At 40.2% G+C, this 18,285-nt stretch overlaps 1 protein-coding gene across 1 annotated transcript; it reads left to right on the top strand.

Annotated features, from left to right (window-relative positions):
* The first annotated feature begins 9,190 nt into the window (after nt 1-9,190).
* LOC118836203 (olfactory receptor 2L3-like) lies at nt 9,191-10,141 on the top strand. Its single transcript, XM_036743554.1, has one exon. It carries the CDS (start codon nt 9,191-9,193, stop codon nt 10,139-10,141), a length of 951 nt encoding a protein of 316 aa, XP_036599449.1.
* Nucleotides 10,142-18,285: the final 8,144 nt, after the last annotated feature.

Genomic DNA, 18,285 nt, shown 5'->3' with positions numbered 1-18,285 from the left:
AGATCTGAAAAATTAGAAAGTGGAGCAGAAATATGATGTGCCATGAAGACAGCCCATAGCCATGGAGATCAGATGGAACCAATCAACAAATACTGCTTAATCACTTCCTAGGTGCCAGGTACTATACTAGTTGATAGGAATGCAAATGCAAAGAATGAAATAAAATCTACTATTAATATGTTTATATTCTAATGTGGTGTATAGACAGTGCATATGAAATTATACCCATCAGGTAGTAATACGAATGTACGTACACGTGCATATATACGTATGTGTGTATAAACCTATCTGGTAGTTGAACACAAGGTCATTTGGAACCAAGAGCACTAGCTGTTGGGAGGAGGGGAAGAGGAAATGAGAAAAGGCATCATGAAGAAATTGGTTCCTGAGGTGCTTCTTAAAAGAAAAAGAGGACTCCATAAGAGAGATATAGAGAGAAAGTTTGAGACATGAAGGATGTCCAATGTAAAGACGCAATGATGGAAGATGGAATTCTGTGTGAAGAACAGAGAGGAGGCAAATTTGGCTGAATTACATGGTATAAGAGATGTGAATTTTCCCCTGAGGATTGCCTTGGCGGCATCCCCAAAAACGCTGCTATGTTGTCTCATCAGTGTCATCACATTCCGTGAAATTATTGATTATTTCTCTAATTTGTTCACTTTTGCTCTGATTTCCTCATTTTTCTCATCTGTAAAATAAGCTGGAGAAGGAAATGGAAAAGCATCGCAGGATCTTTGCCAAGGAAACCCCAAATGGCATCACAAAAAATCAGATGCAGCTGAAAAATGACTGACCACAAAGCTTAAGCCAAGATAAATATTAGTATGAAAGATTAAGGTAATAATACTGGAAAGACATTTCTTCATGTCTGCAACATGGCATGAGGTGCACGTCCTCCTAAATTCTGCTGGTAGATTCCCTAGCTTCCTTCAAGCTGTACCTCTGGGCCTCCATCCTACCAGACATATTTTCTGAGGCCCTCAATTGTTCACATTCTCTATCACTTGGCATATTCTTTATGTTTTGTTACACGGGCATAGGCTGTGTGCTCCCTCCCCTACGGTGAAAATTCCTTGATGTAAGGCATTGTTTCAGGGTTTTATTTGTATTCTGAGTGCTTAGCATAATACACATAGCAAACTCTTCCTAAATGTATTTCAATTTCAATTGATATCAATAATTTCTGTAGGTTGTGAGAAATAGTTTTGCCTTGTAAAGGTTATTATTAAGTGAATGCCATGTAGAAACTGCCCAAAGTTTGAACCAACCCTAGTCAGGGACCAAGGTCGTCTTGGGGAGTGTGTGTCTCTAAGTTTTTTGGGGCAAAGCCTTGTACTTCTGTCTTTATATCTTCTCAGTATATACATCTTTGTAAAAAATTTTTTGATGATGAACATTGAGTTTGTTCGCTGGCCCTAGCTGTCACTTCCTTGTCTCTGTCTTTCTTGAAGAAGAATTTATTTACTAAAAAAAGGCTAATGCGTTCATTCAAGCAATACTTTGGAAACACCATCTACCAATCCCAGAATTGCCGCTGGGCTTTGCATTCCTCACTTGTCCCATTAAGAGTATGATTATTGCAATATTTACTGTCACGGGTGGCATGGAGCTTAAAATTTATACTGCAAGCACAGTGCTTTGTGGACCACTGATAAATATGTGCTTGCTATTTAGGTGGCACATTGGATAAAGCCCTGGGCTTGGAACCAGGAACACTCATCTTCCTGACTTCCAATCTGGCCTCATAAACTAACTTAGCTGTGTGACCCTGGGCAAGTCACTTAATCCTGTCTGCCTTAGTTTCTTCAGCTGTAGAATGAGATGAAGTGTTCCACCATCCTTGCCAAGAAAACCCCAAACTGGGTCATGAAGAATCACCCTCAACTGAAACAATACAACCACAACCCAGAGTGGTTTTGGTGAATCAAGTGAGGTTATATTTGTAAATCTCCCAGCCCATATAAATGCTACTATTAAGGGGCATGAACCTTCATGTCTCCCTGCATCCTCAGTGCTCACTTGGCATGAACAGAAGGTCTGTGGCCAACCTGTTTGTGCTCTCCCAGTCACCCTCCACAAAGCTATTTGGGGAATCATCCATGGTTCTGCAGAAAACATTCAATTACTCAGTAAACCCAGAAGGGGACAGATGGGCAAAGGGATTCTCAGAAGAACCATAATAAATCCCAAAGGGGACTTTAGCACTGATGGAGACCACTGAACAGGCATCTACTTCAGCAGCCGTGCCCTATGTCCCATGCATCCATCCTTGGGCTTTATGGATTTACCGCAAATAATAAAGAGCCAGCAGCATCATTCACTTACTCCACCTCAGGCTGCTTTTCCTCCAGACCATTTTCACTGCACTAATCAGGCAAGTTACTTTAAAAAAGCAAGTTTTGAAAATAAATGTTTTAAATTGTAACAGTGTTTTCTCAGTTTTGTTAGTGTCAAGTAACTGAATTTTTGGAGATGGCTAAGGGATCCTCTAAGTGTGTCCTAGCCTTTAAGGATACAGGTAAGAATGAGGGCGTCCTGGTCATTAGGATACCAGGTCAGCTGATTTCTGAGTTGTCTTCCTGTATTTTCAGAAAAATTGGATCACAGGGTAAGAATACACAACAGCAACAACAGTAAGAGATACTTAGACACTGCTTTGCAATGTGTGAATGCTTGCAATACCAGGTACATTGCAATGACTTTTTAAAAATATTCGTGGACTGACTGACTCCTTACATCCATGTCCCACTTGATCTTCACAGCCAATGTGGGGTGGTAGGCATTATTCCCATTGTATTGATGAAAACACTGAAACTCAGAAAGGTTGAGTGAATATTCTGGGGTCACTGGAGCCTGGAGCTTGACTTGAACCTAGGTCTCTGTGATTCGTTTCAACATGCCATGTTGCTTCCCACAGAATCCTAAAGTCATTGATTTAGAAGTGTGGTGGATCTTAGAAGTCACCTAGTCCCCCCCCACTTATATTTCATTTTCATACATCAGGAAATTGAGGGCCTATAAAGTGAATTGAGTTGCTGATGGTTGTAGAAGTAGTAAACAGCAGGAGAACTAGAACTCCAAATCCAATATTCTTTCCATTATAGTCTTCTGATTGCCCTGTTATTTTTGAGTGGGAAACCAATGTTAACATGAGCAGTGTCTACATGAAGTTAGTGTGTTTGGAATGAAATGAAATGATCGGGGATTCCATCCAGCAAGGAAATCTGCTGCCTTGCTGATTGAATGATTCATTTTAATTAATCTGGAATCTGCCAGTAAAGAATTAAGAGAGACGTTTGAGAAAAGTGCGTTCAACTCTCTACAGAATGCAGGAGGAAGTCCCTTGACAAGATTTTGGACAAGTGGTTATCTCGCCTCTTCTTCAATGTCTCTGCTACCAGGAAGCTCACTAAGTCAAGTCAGCCCATGCCATTATTCCACAGTACTCATTGTTTGACTTTTCTATCTTCTTTTAAGCTAAAATGATTTCCCTAAATGTCTATGCATCTCTCTGGCAAGTTATAACCTAGGACTACATGCATTGGGAGGAGCTTTATAAAACCCCTGAAAGTAATATTTTATGTGGTTACATGCTTGTAGCCATTAAATCCTAGCTTCTGGAAGGTTCAGAGGTAAGTGTGCAGAAAGACAGGTCAAGATGTGAGGTAAGAATGTAAAAATGGGGCAACATTTAGGTGATACCTTCTCTTGTCTTCTGAGCCAGGGACAGAAAAATGCATGGTCCCTTTGTCAAACATTAATTATGCATCTCCATCAGGTGGATTGTTTGTTTTTCTTACTTTCAATGAATTGAATGAATGGGGTGTGGGGATACTTTCTCCATGCAAGAGGGTAGATCCAACTTTGTCTGGGAAAAATGTAAGGCTGACTGGTAATGGATAGCCTCCCTTTTAGCCCAAGAACCATTTCTGAGATAAATGATGATGACTAACTAATTTCTGTTAAAGTCAGAAAAGAGTCATTCTGCTTGACTGTGGACTAAGATATTCATGGCATAGGATGTTCCAGATAAGGAGAGATGGAGAGATGAGTGGTTTAGGAAAGTGGAAGGTTATTCTTCTGTGGTAGTGATCAACTGGACCCAGACTGTGCTGTGCCTACTTACAGAAACTGTTTCAAAAAGCTTTTAAATTAAATAATGAAGTTCTATCCACGTCTTAAGTGCAGGTTCTGGGTGAGGCTAGGTGCTCTCACAGTTCTTAGATTGTGTGAGTTCTTGGAGGGCAGAGTATCATTGCTTTTCTTCATATACGCATTGCTTTACATAGAGCCTGACATAAAGGAGGCACTAAATAAATACTTACTAACTGACTATTGGGTTTACAATCATTTCAAAACTTAAAAGCTGCTTACAAAGAGCTTACAATTAAATATGGGTGACCCAACAAGCAGCCAGCTGATGTGATCAGAGCAGAAGAGTTCTCCAGGTGTGGTGCTCTCAGAAAGCCATAAGAAAATAGGAGGAACAACAGTTCACAGTCATCATGTAGATAGGGTCGATCCTGTGGAGGGGCTAATAGTTGAGTTAGGACTTGATGGAAGAGAAGAATTCCCACCTGCAGAGAAAAGAATCTCTATGCCAGACACATGGCATGGTCTGTAGGAGGGGAAAAGAGGAAGTCCTTGAGTGCTCCAGGAGGGCTGGGGAAAGGACAGTTTGTCTTTTGTCTCTGTAACCCCCTTTCAAAGTGGAGTTTTTTTCATATTGTAGGCCCTTAAGAAATGCTTGATGATTTGAATAGCATGACAATGTAGACAGCATTGAGGGGAGTATTGGTGTCATCAGTCAGAGTCTGACATATTGAAACTTGACTGTAGCATAGTGATGTCACTTTGACCTCTTCCAGAAAGAAGGACAACAATGAAACAACTGTGAAATGTGACTGGATAGAGAGACTAGAACCAGATTGTTAGGGGCTAATAAGTCTTTGTTTTATCATATCAACAGTGGGGAATCACACGATTTGAATTTGCTAAAACAATAACTCTAGGAACAAGTTATAGTTTATGTCAATCAATGGATCAAATCCACTCTCTATCTTAGATCTAGCTACCTCGATGTCTGTCTTTCTGTCTAGGTCTAGATCTAATTGAAGGTCATGGCAACAAGCAGAAAAGGATTTGACTGTTAAGCACAAGACATTGCTATGACAGTCACCCAAGTGGTTTGAGCAAGTAGACAGTCTAATCAGATGCAGTCTGCCTTAACAGAACAGCTCATCTTCACAGGAGTATGTGGAACCCAAAAATGTTTTGGGCGGTTCTTAGTATAAGGGTGGCCTTCTTCAAATCAGTATGGCTGGATTTTAGAGCCATTTCCTGAGGATACTTAAAACATAGTACCTGAACAACCTCCTAATTTGGTCAATTAAGTCAAACAACAGTTACTTTGCTAAGTTCAAATATACCAGTTATATTTATTCGGAATGACTCGCTGATTAATTCTGTCAAGATAGGATCGTAGACGGAACTGGAAGGACCTTAGAAACAACAGAGTTTAAGGACTTAATTTGTTTGATTTTACTTAATTTTACAATTGCGATTTACAATTGAGATGCAGCAAGGGAAAATGCTTTTCCCAGAGTCACACAGTAAATAAGGGTTTGATAGGACATTTGAACTCAGCTCTTCCTGATTCCAAATCCAGTGCCCTCTCAACTATACCACAATCCTCTCTAGAACTTAGGACATTTATAATTTTTTTTGAAAATCGCTTTGCATTTTATTGTCTCACAGAACAATAAATTCTAGATAATCCAATGAGTAGGCTGATTCCTCCAGTGGAATAGAATCTCTACCTTGTCATATTTTCTTGGAGAAATGTTGAAATAACCAAGGAGTGACATTTCATCTAATACTCATGTATATTTTTTCATGAATGTATGAGAGGTGCTGTTATGGTAATTAGGGTAATTAATGATTTCTCTTTCAGAATGCTGAGGTAATCAAGTATCTTTGATGAGTATTGCCTTTCAAATGTAATGGCAAGCAAAGTGGACTTTTTATTGCCTTTTGTTTCTTTGATTGAATCAGGAGGCTTTGACCTGCTAAAGAAACAAGAAAGCCTAGTTCACATAGGTTTGAGTCCCATGGTTGTGATGCCCTTTGATCCTGAAGAAGTGTATATAAACTCAGAGGTTAGTGTTTTGCCTTTGGGAGCACACTCTTTGGGAGAGCATTGGTGATGAGACTCTGAGTAGCTGAAGGAGCCTCCCTGGCTTTCAAAACCAAGATGTTGGACAAGCAGCTGGATGCCTGTCTACTGGTTTGTGTTATTTGCTCTGTTTATATAATGTGTGCTTACAATTTCTGTTTGTGTTCTCCCTGAAGTAGAGTTTGCTGGCTTTTCACCCAGAACTAAGTGAATGATATAGGTATGTTTAATTAAAGTAAGATTGTTAATGCCTTTAAGTTTGCTTTCCTTAGGAAAGCAGATCCAAGGAGCTATGCTAGGAGCCCTTCTGTGTGCTCTTGTTGTTGGTCTTTCACCCCCACAACAGCTGCTAGCAACACTGTTGTTACAGGTGCTCCCCTGAAAGCAGATTTTAATGAGGGATAAGAAGGATGGATATTAAGAGTCCAGTTGCCTGAGAAGGTGGTATGAGAAGGGCACCAAGTGTGGAAAAGCAGTGCTGCATGAGGAGGCTCCACACTCTGAGACTAAAGTTGGGTGGTTTTGCAGTTCTGCTAAAAGTTGACAATGAAATTTCTAAAAACAGTTTCCTTATTTTTTTAATCTCAGTGATACTTATTGAAAGATACTCTCCAGAGTACTTTGTGGGATGTGTGTAAGATAGGACACTGACATTATCATTTCCAAAGACAACTGTAAGCTGAGGCTGGTCAGGAAAGCAATAAGAGAGTTTTCTCTTAGGTACATGAGGTAGAAGAGCAAGATCAAAGAAAGGGAAAGACCAGTGCTCAACATGATTGAGATGATGATCCACTACTATTCAGAGAGAAGTGAGAGCTGCTCAGTTTATACTTGGCTTCCCTTTTTCTGCTAAAGAAGGATGACTTTTAGTGCTGGAAAGAATATAAGAGAAATGACTACTAGGATTTTATTAGTCAGAGTTAGGGAGGAGAGAGTGTAGTAAGATGTAACCCTTCATGGATTCAGTTAAGCTAACTTAGATAATCATAGGTATTATTGATAAGATTTGAATACTGTCCATAAGGTTTTCTTGGTAAACATATTGGAGGAATTAGCTGTTTCCTTCTGCGATTGACAAAGATCTATGGGATCAAAGCTATGGATTTTCCAATAGCAATGCATGGCTATGAGAGATGGACCCTAAGGAAAGCTCAGTGCTGCAGAACTGATGCTTTTGAACTGTGGTGCTAGAGAAGATTTTGAGACCCTAGAACAGCAAGGAGTTCAAATCAATCAATACTTAAAGAAATTAATTCAAGTTATTCACTGGAAGACCAAATACTAAAGTTGAAGCTTAAATCCTAAATGAACATCTAGAAAAGGAAGCAAGGAAAACAAAAAAACAGTATGGCTCCATCAAACGTAAGTTAGGGAGCATTATTTTATTAAATTTGTTGACAGGGTTTCAAAACTAACAGATCACATGAATACTGTCAATATAATTTAAGAGTAAACTGAGCACTTTGTCAATACCCTGTATGGATACCTCCCCTTCCTTGTACTGGTTGATTTTATTATACATTATCATCCTAGTTTTAAGGTGACTAAGGAATATAGAATATTTCCACACAAATCACTTATATTAAAGTATCCTTCATTAATTAATCAATAAACTCTGAGCTCCCAACACAATTTATAAAATATTTATAAAATAAACAAGAGAAATCTTTTCTTATCACATCTTGCTCACGCCTCTTTCTACACTTTTTGTGCATGCATGCATGCATGCATGTGAGTGCGTGTGTGTGTGTGTGTGTGTGTGTGTGTATTGGGAAGGAGATGGATGTCACTGGTTTTCTTCACACTCTGCCTCCTGCCTCAGACACAGCTCCCCAGCTCCCATTCAAGGTGTGTGATCTCCTGCATGGGGAAATTTCTCCATCATTGGCCCAACCTGAATCCACTAATTTTTATTCTTAAGCCACACACATGTCCCAGCCCTGGCAATCACATGTCACTAAATTGCCCTATACATACATTAACCATCCAAATCAGTTTCCAATTCAAAACTTGCCATCACATTTTTACATATATTTACACATATTTACATATATTATTCAAATGTAGGCTCCTGGAGGGTAAGGGCTTTCTTTTTACATTTTTATCCTAAGTCCTGGCACACAGTAAGAATCTAATAAATACTTTAAAAATTAATTTCATGTACATGCACACATATGTATGCATGCATGTCTGTTTACCTAATCCACTGGAAAAGGAAATGGCAAACCACTCTAGTATCCTTGCCGAGAAAACCACATCAGTATGATTCACAGGGTCACAGTGATTTGGACACAACTAAATGACTGAACAACAATGCATATGTGTATGTATACAGCTATAATACATGTGTGTGTGTATCACTTCTCCCATATCACTTTCGCACCAACAACTATAATAACATTTGAAGAAGTACAAAAAGCCATGAGAGGTGGCCATGACATTGGTGCTAGAGAGGTAACTGTAGAGTAAGGAAGATCTGCCTTCCACTCCTGCTTCTAACACATTCTGGCTGGGTGATTCTGGGCAGCTGGATACCTCTCTAAGTCTCTACCTTACAGAGCAGGTTCTGATCCACATTCAGAGAGGGAATTCATCACTTATAACTTCCTAGACAATTGAAATCACAAGTAAAGGCAGAAAAAAGGAAAATAAAAGCCATTGAAAATAAAGAAATACACACACATATACATATAAACACACATACATACACATACCCACATATACACATGCACACACACACACACACACACATATATATATACATGCATGTGCATACATTCAGATATCAATTACAGGTACTTCACACAAAATAAGCTGGGCTTCAGATATTGAAATCTACTCATCCAAAAACATATATACATATCAGTGTGAGGTTTTTGTATTTCTGTTTGGGGCTGGGAGATGTTAATGAATAAAGGACCCAGGAGAACTCATAGAAATTCTTTTTTTGCTCCAAAGTGCCTTTCCATTCACTGCTTTTGTCTTTCAGAACAATAATTTGGAAAGTTCCTTATGGAGAAATGGAATCAAACCACAACTGGTTTCTTCTTAATAGGGATATTTCCCCCAAACGAAACTGGCCTGCTCCTCTTCCTCCTGGTTGTCCTCATCTTCCTAATCGCCTTCCTGGGTAACTCAACAATGATTCTCCTCATCTGGCTGGATCACCACCTCCACACCCCCATGTACTTCCTGCTCAGTCAGCTCTCTCTCATGGACCTAATGTACATTTGCTGTACAGTTCCCAAGATGGCTGCCAACTTCTTATCTGGGGACAATTCCATTTCTTTGGTGGCTTGTGGATTCCAAAGTTTCTGTTTTTTACTCATAGGTGGTGTTGAAGCGTTACTCCTGGCATGGATGGCCATTGACCGTTATGTGGCTATTTGCCGCCCCCTCCACTATCACATTCTCATGAATAAGAGAATGTATTTGCTGATGATTTCTGGGTCCTGGGTTTCTTCATCCATCAATTCCATTTTCCATACAGTATATGCACTCTCTATGCCCTATTGCAAGTCCAGAATCATTAATCATTTCTTTTGTGATATCCCAGCCATGGTGCCTCTGGCCTGCATGGATACCTGGGCCTATGAGTACACAGTGTTCTTCAGCACCAACCTGTTTCTTTTGGTCCCTTTCCTTGGCATCATGGCTTCCTATGGTCATGTCCTCTATGCTGTCCATCATATGCGCTCCTCACAGGGGAGGAAGAAAGCCTTCACTACTTGTTCTACCCACCTCATCGTGGTCACCTTCTATTATGCCCCTTTCGTGTACACATATATGAGGCCTCCATCTCTGCGTTCCCCAGAAGAGGACAAGAACTTGGCTGTCTTCTATACCATCCTCACTCCCATGCTCAACCCCATCATCTATAGCCTGAGGAATAAGGAGGTGTTGGGGGCCCTGCAGAGAGTCTTTGGGAGATTCTTACCCCAAAAAGAATATGTGGAGACATAAAGTCACAGAAATAGATCAAGGAACAATCTTACCAATCACATAGGTGGACTACTTTATTTGGCACATTAAGACAAATTCTGTATTAACCCATCAGTCCTGATTAGCCATTATTTTAAATTAAATTTTATTTTTCTCAACTAACATGTGTTTCCTATCTTTCTCTCTGCCATGTTCCCACTGTAAACAAACAAATGTGCAAACACTTGTAGCAACTAGGAAAAGTCAGTGAAAACAAATCCCAACATAGGCCATCTCCAAAAACGTGTGACACATTCTGTATCATTGGTTCATCACTATTTTGTTAGAAGATGGGTCCAATTCCTTATCACCAGGAGTGTCAAATCATAGTTGGTCTTTTGGATGATCACAGTTCTTAATTGTTTCAAATTTTATTTTTGTATTAGCAGTGTTAGTTATTTTAGAAATTGTCCCTTCTGGGGCAGAGCCAAGATGGCCATGTGAAAACAGCTTCTTACTGGAGGTGTCTCAAAAGTTCTGTCAGATACCTCTAGAAAAGTGAATCTGAGCAGATTTCAGAGAGTTAGAAGCCCCTAGTACACTGGGTGAGGCACATTTCCAAGCCAGGAGGGTCCAAAAGGTCGATGGGACAGATCTGTAGGCTGGGAGAGCACCTAGCATGCAGAGCTGCCCCAGACAGCAACAAAGCAGATGCAGCTGCGGAAAGCAGACAGAGATCCAGGCTGCATGAAAGCTGGGCATCACAAACCGGTGGAGATGGCCAAGCCTCCCAACACAGGTCAAGAGTCTGTTGAAGCCATGGGAGGCAGCAGGGCAGTGCCTGTGTCTGTGAGACATCTACTCCTGAGGCTTGTAGCCCAAAGGTTTGAAAACTGCCTTCTTCAACTTCTGGAAGACATAATGGCCAGGTAAAGGCCTCTCATCCATCCCTTCCTCCCTCACTGACCAAGAGAATTCCTCAGGGAAAAATACAGGGATAGAGGAGACAGAAGGGGAGCTTCAGTAGCCAAACAGTGGGAACTCCTGAGTCCCAGAGGGGCACACCCAGCAAGGGTCAACATCAGGAACCCAGATGTGCCTTTGCACGGCAAGGGAAGGTGGCAGACACTAGCACAGACAACAACTGAGACCACTGCTGCTGGAGAGCACCCCCAATGAGCAGAGACGTCTTGTAGCAGAGAGAGCAGTTGTTTATACATTTGGTTATGTAAGGTTCAGTGATGCTAAACTGGGACTGTGGTTTGCTTAGAGTAGAGGATAAGTGAAGGTGCAGGGTGGGCTTCTATATGGATGACTCGCCGACTTGCAAAGTGGTGTTTCAAAGTCCAGGGCAATGAAGAAAAGTGAGTCAACACCTTTTGGAAAATCTTATTTTAGGCAAGCCCCTCTACCAGAATGATCTTTTGCTAATTGTGACCAGGGAGAATATCTTATGACCACATTGACTCAATGAGTCTGAACTGTAGCCCAGAGAAATGGGGAAGTTAATGTCTTATAAAGAAGAAAAACTATCTTATAGATGCCAATATCAATAATACTGAATAAAATAGGGTATCTATTTCAATGTCGCTCTTCCCTTTGTCCTGTTCTCTTCCTAGTTTCACCATTTCACCAATTAGGGAATGGTTCTGATTCCTATAAATCTGAATCAGCTCTTTATTCTTTGTCATAGAGGCAATCAATCAACTAACATTTATTAAGCACATACTGAACATTTCTGACATTGTGCAACTTTTGGGGGGCTGACAAATACAAACATGAAATAGTCCAAAACTTTAATCAATTTAAAGTCTCCTGGGGGTTACAACATGCTCACATATTCTTAAATGTTTATGCAAATTTAATGCCAAGAACATAGAAATATATGTATATATGTATACACAGGCATCTTTATATGCATACTTAGATGCCATATTTATACATGCATATAACTACCAGACTTCCATTCCCAAATCTAACTGAAACAATTGCCTTTTGGACATTTCAAATGCATGGCCCAAAACTATTTCAAATACAACTTGTCTATGGTGGTGCTTATGATATTTCCTTGCCATCTCAAATTTCTCCTTAGCTTCCCTCTTCCCGTTGAAGTTACCTCCACTTCTAACATCATTCTCAGAGTCATTCTGGACACCTCACTCGTGGTCACCCACCATATTCAATCAATTGCCAAGTCTTGTCCACAGCTCTCAAATCATGCTCTTTTCTTCCCTCACTAATAGGGCCATTACCCAAGTTCAGGTTCTCGTCATCTATTACCTTACAAAATTAACCACACAGATGGTCTCCTAAGAGCTAGTGTAGCCTCTCTCCAGTCTATCCTCCATTCAGCTACCAAAGTGATTTTCATTAAGCATAAATCCAGATTATGTTGGTCTCTTAGTCAATTAACTCTAATGGCTCCCTGATACCTCTTGGATAAGATGCAACTCTTCCATTTAGTATCAAAAACATTTCATAAACTGACTCCAACCTATTTTTCCAGTTTTATTCTGTATTGCTCTGCTCACTATGAAACCTATCCCCCAGGCTTCTACTGACTGAGATAACACAAAGAAAAGAGAATCAAGATCATAGCTATTCATGGTTTGTGATGAGAGAGAAGAAGATCTGAAAAATTAGAAAGTGGAGCAGAAATATGATGTGCCATGAAGACAGCCCATAGCCATGGAGATCAGATGGAACCAATCAACAAATACTGCTTAATCACTTCCTAGGTGCCAGGTACTATACTAGTTGATAGGAATGCAAATGCAAAGAATGAAATAAAATCTACTATTAATATGTTTATATTCTAATGTGGTGTATAGACAGTGCATATGAAATTATACCCATCAGGTAGTAATACGAATGTACGTACACGTGCATATATACGTATGTGTGTATAAACCTATCTGGTAGTTGAACACAAGGTCATTTGGAACCAAGAGCACTAGCTGTTGGGAGGAGGGGAAGAGGAAATGAGAAAAGGCATCATGAAGAAATTGGTTCCTGAGGTGCTTCTTAAAAGAAAAAGAGGACTCCATAAGAGAGATATAGAGAGAAAGTTTGAGACATGAAGGATGTCCAATGTAAAGACGCAATGATGGAAGATGGAATTCTGTGTGAAGAACAGAGAGGAGGCAAATTTGGCTGAATTACATGGTATAAGAGATGTGAATTTTCCCCTGAGGATTGCCTTGGCGGCATCCCCAAAAACGCTGCTATGTTGTCTCATCAGTGTCATCACATTCCGTGAAATTATTGATTATTTCTCTAATTTGTTCACTTTTGCTCTGATTTCCTCATTTTTCTCATCTGTAAAATAAGCTGGAGAAGGAAATGGAAAAGCATCGCAGGATCTTTGCCAAGGAAACCCCAAATGGCATCACAAAAAATCAGATGCAGCTGAAAAATGACTGACCACAAAGCTTAAGCCAAGATAAATATTAGTATGAAAGATTAAGGTAATAATACTGGAAAGACATTTCTTCATGTCTGCAACATGGCATGAGGTGCACGTCCTCCTAAATTCTGCTGGTAGATTCCCTAGCTTCCTTCAAGCTGTACCTCTGGGCCTCCATCCTACCAGACATATTTTCTGAGGCCCTCAATTGTTCACATTCTCTATCACTTGGCATATTCTTTATGTTTTGTTACACGGGCATAGGCTGTGTGCTCCCTCCCCTACGGTGAAAATTCCTTGATGTAAGGCATTGTTTCAGGGTTTTATTTGTATTCTGAGTGCTTAGCATAATACATATAGCAAACTCTTCCTAAATGTATTTCAATTTCAGTTGATATCAATAATTTCTGTAGGTTGTGAGAAATAGTTTTGCCTTGTAAAGGTTATTATTAAGTGAATGCCATGTAGAAACTGCCCAAAGTTTGAACCAACCCTAGTCAGGGACCAAGGTTGTCTTGGGGAGTGTGTGTCTCTAAGTTTTTTGGGGCAAAGCCTTGTACTTCTGTCTTTATATCTTCTCAGTATATACATCTTTGTAAAAGATTTTTTGATGATGAACACTGAGTTTGTTCGCTGGCCCTAGCTGTCACTTTCTTGTCTCTGTCTTTCTTGAAGAAGAATTTATTTACTAAAAAAAGGCTAATGCGTTCATTCAAGCAATACTTTGGAAACACCATCTACCAATCCCAGAATTGCCGCTGGGCTTTGCATTCCTCACTTGTCCCATTAAGAGTATGATTATTGCAATATTTACTGTCACGGGTGGCATGGAGCTTAAAATTTATACTGCAAGCACAGTGCTTTGTGGACCACTGATAAATATGTGCTTGCTATTTAGGTGGCACATTGGATAAAGCCCTGGGCTTGGAACCAGGAACACTCATCTTCCTGACTTCCAATCTGGCCTCATAAACTAACTTAGCTGTGTGACCCTGGGCAAGTCACTTAATCCTGTCTGCCTTAGTTTCTTCAGCTGTAGAATGAGATGAAGTGTTCCACCATCCTTGCCAAGAAAACCCCAAACTGGGTCATGAAGAATCACCCTCAACTGAAACAATTCAACCACAACCCAGAGTGGTTTTGGTGAATCAAGTGAGGTTATATTTGTAAATCTCCCAGCCCATATAAATGCTACTATTAAGGGGCATGAACCTTCATGTCTCCCTGCATCCTCAGTGCTCACTTGGCACGAACAGAAGGTCTGTGGCCAACCTGTTTGTGCTCTCCCAGTCACCCTCCACAAAGCTATTTGGCGAATCATCCATGGTTCTGCAGAAAACATTCAATTACTCAGTAAACCCAGAAGGGGACAGATGGGCAAAGGGATTCTCAGAAGAACCATAATAAATCCCAAAGGGGACTTTAGCACTGATGGAGACCAATGAATAGGCATCTACTTCAGCAGCTGTGCCTTGTCCCATGCATCCATCCCTGGGCATTATAGGTTTAGTGGAAATAATAAAGAGTCAGCACCATCATTCACTTTCTCCATTCTCAGGCTGCTTTTCCACCAGACCATTTTGACTGCACTAATCAGGCAAGTTAGTTTAAAAAAAACAGCTTGGAAACATGAGTATTTTAAATTATATCAGTGTTTTCTGAGTTTAGTTAGTGTCAAGTGACTAAATCTTTTGGAGATGGCAAAGGGATCTTCTAGGTGTGTCCTAGCCTTTAGGGATACAGGTAAGAATGAGGCCATCCTGTTCATTAAGATACAGGTCAGCTGATTTCTGAGTTGTCTTCCTGCATTTTCACAAAAATCAGATCACAGGGGAAGAATAACCACAGCAGCAACAGTAAGAGATATTTCAACAGTGCTTTGCAATTCGCCATGCTTGCAATACTAGGTACATTGTAATGACTTTTTAAAAAATGTGTGTGGACAGACTGACTGACTGACTCCTTACATCCGTATCCCACTTGATCTTCACCGCAAATGTGGGGTAGTTAGTAATATTCCCATCTTATTGCTGAAAACACTGAAACTGAGAGAGGTTAAAGTGAATAGTCTGGCGTCACTGGAGCCTGGAGCCTGACTTGAACCTAGGTCTCTATGATTTCTGTTTCAACATGCCATGTTGCCTACTACAGAATCCTAAGGTCATTGATTTAGAATTGAGGTAGATCTTAGAAGTCACCTAGTCCCCCTCCCCCCTACACTTCATTTTACATATGAGGAAATTGAGTGAATTTAGTTACTCATGGTTGTAGAAGTAGTGAATAGCAGAAGAATTAAAATTCAGCACTTCTAACTCCAAATCCAGTATTCTTTCCATTATAGTCTTCTGATTGCCCTGTTATTTTTGAATGGAAATCCAATGTTTACATGAGCAGTGTTTACATGAAGTTAGTGTGTAAAACTGTTTGGAATGAAATTAAATGATCAGGGATTCAATCCAGCAATGAAATCTGCTGCCTTTCTGGTTGAATGACTCTTTATAATTATTCTGGAATCCTTGAGTCAAGAATTAAGAGAGACCTTTGAGATCAGCTAGTTCAACTCTCTACAGAACGCAGGAGCAGGTCCCTTTGGTTATCTAGCCTCTTCTCTGCTACCAGGAAACTCAGTAATTCAAGTCACCCCATTCCATTATTCCACAGCACACATTATTGACTTTTCTTACTTCTTTTAAACCAAAATGCTTTCTCTCTGGCAAGTTCTACCCTAGAATATCTCTAATCTCTAGGACTGCATTCATCGGGAGGAGCTTGACAGAGGCGCTGAAATTAGTATTTTTCCATGATTTATATGCTCGCATTCCTTAGATCCTAGCTCCTGGAAAGGTCAGAGGTAAGTGTGCAGAAAGGCAGACAGGTCAGGATGAGAGGTAAGAATGTAAAAAATAGGGTAACATTTAGGTAATACCTTCTCTTGGCTTCTGGTCCAGGAGACAGAAAAATGCATGGTCCTTTTGTTAGACATTAATCATCTTATCCACCCATTGGATTGTTTCTTTTTTTCTTTCAAAGAATCCACTGAATTGAGGGGTGGGGTGGGGGGCGGGATGCAAATGCTTTCTCTATGGAAGAGGGTAGATCCAACTTTGGGAAAAAATTTAATGCTTGAGTGGTAATGGATAGACTCCCTTTTAGTCCAAGAACCATTTCTGAGACAAATGATAATGACTAACAAATCTCTGTTAAAGGCAGAAAAGAGTCATTCTGCTTCAATGTGGACTAAGTTCTTCATGGCATAGGATGTTCCAGATAAGGGGAGATGGGGAGATGAGCTGTTTAGGAAAGTGGAAGGTTATTTTTCTGTGGTAGTGATCAACCGGACCCAGACTGACCTACAGAAACTGGTTCAAAGAGCATTTACATTGGATAATGAAATTCCATCCATGTATTAAGTGCATGAGGCTAGGTGTGCTCACAGTCCTTAGATTGTGTGAGTTCTTGGAGGGCAGACTGTCATTGCTTTTCTTCATATAGCCATTGCTTAACATAGTGCCTGACACAGAGGAGACACTTACTAAATGCTTATTGATTGACTATTGGGTTTACAATCATTTCAAAAGTTAAAAGCTGCTTACAAAGAGCTTACAATTAAATATGGGTGACTCAATAAGCAGTCAGCTGAGTAGAGTGTGATCAGAGCAGAAGAGCTCTCCAGGTGTGGTGCTCTCAGAAAGCCTTAAGAAAATAGGAGGAAGAACATTTCACAGTCATTATGTAGACAGAGAAGATCCTGTGGAGGGGCTAATAGTTGAGTTAGGACTTGAAGGAAGAGAAGAATTCCCACCTGCAGAGAAAAGAACCTCTATCCCAGATGCATGGCATGGTCTGTAGGAGGGGAAAAGAGGATGTCCTTGACTGCTCCGGGAGGGCTGGGGAAGGGGCAGTTTGTCTTTGTCTCTGTATCCCCCTTGCAAAGTGGAGTTTTTTTCATATTGTAGGCTCTGAAGAAATGCTTGATGATTTGAGTTGCATGACAATGTAGAGAGGATTGAGGGGAGTATTGGTGTCATCAGCCACAGTCTGACATATTGAAATTTGTCTGTGGCATAGTGATGTCACTTTGGCCTCTTCCAGAATGAAGGACAACAACCAACCACCTGTGAAATGGGATTAGATAGAGAGATTAGAAACAGGTTGTAGGTGCTAGTAAGTCTTTGTTTTATCATATCAACAGTGGGGAATCACAGGATTTGAATTTGCTGAAACAATAACTCTAGGAACAACTTATTCTTTATTTCAATCAAAGGATCAAATCCACTGTCTGTCTTAGAATTCTCTAGATCTAATCTAAGCATTAATGGACTTGACAGGTTGAACAAGCACAAGACATTGCTATGACAGTCACCGAAGTGGACTGAACAACTAGATAGTCTTATCAGATGCAGTCTTCCTTAGCCTGAGGGACAAACAGCTCATCTTCACAGCAGTATTTAGAACCCAGGAATATTTTGGGTAGTTCTTGGTACAAAAGTGGCCTACTTCAAATCAGGCTGACTGGATTATAGAGCCATTTCCTGAGAACACTTAAAACACAGTACCTGAACAACCTCCTAATTTGCTCAATTAAGTCAAACAACAGTTATGTTGCTAAATTCAAACACACTAATTGTGTTTATTTGGAGGGATTCTCTGATTAATTCTGTCAAGATAGGATCATAGACTTAGAACTGGAAGGACCTTAGAAACAAGTGAGTATAATGCCTTAACTTTGTTGATTTTACTTAATTTCACAGTTGAGATGTAGCAAAGTGAAATGGTTTTC

This window comes from Trichosurus vulpecula, chromosome 2, assembly GCF_011100635.1.
Source record: "Trichosurus vulpecula isolate mTriVul1 chromosome 2, mTriVul1.pri, whole genome shotgun sequence".
Taxonomy (NCBI): Eukaryota; Metazoa; Chordata; class Mammalia; order Diprotodontia; family Phalangeridae; genus Trichosurus; species Trichosurus vulpecula.
The sequence above is the reverse complement of the archived record's forward strand: the minus strand, read 5'-3'. Positions and strand labels throughout refer to the sequence as shown.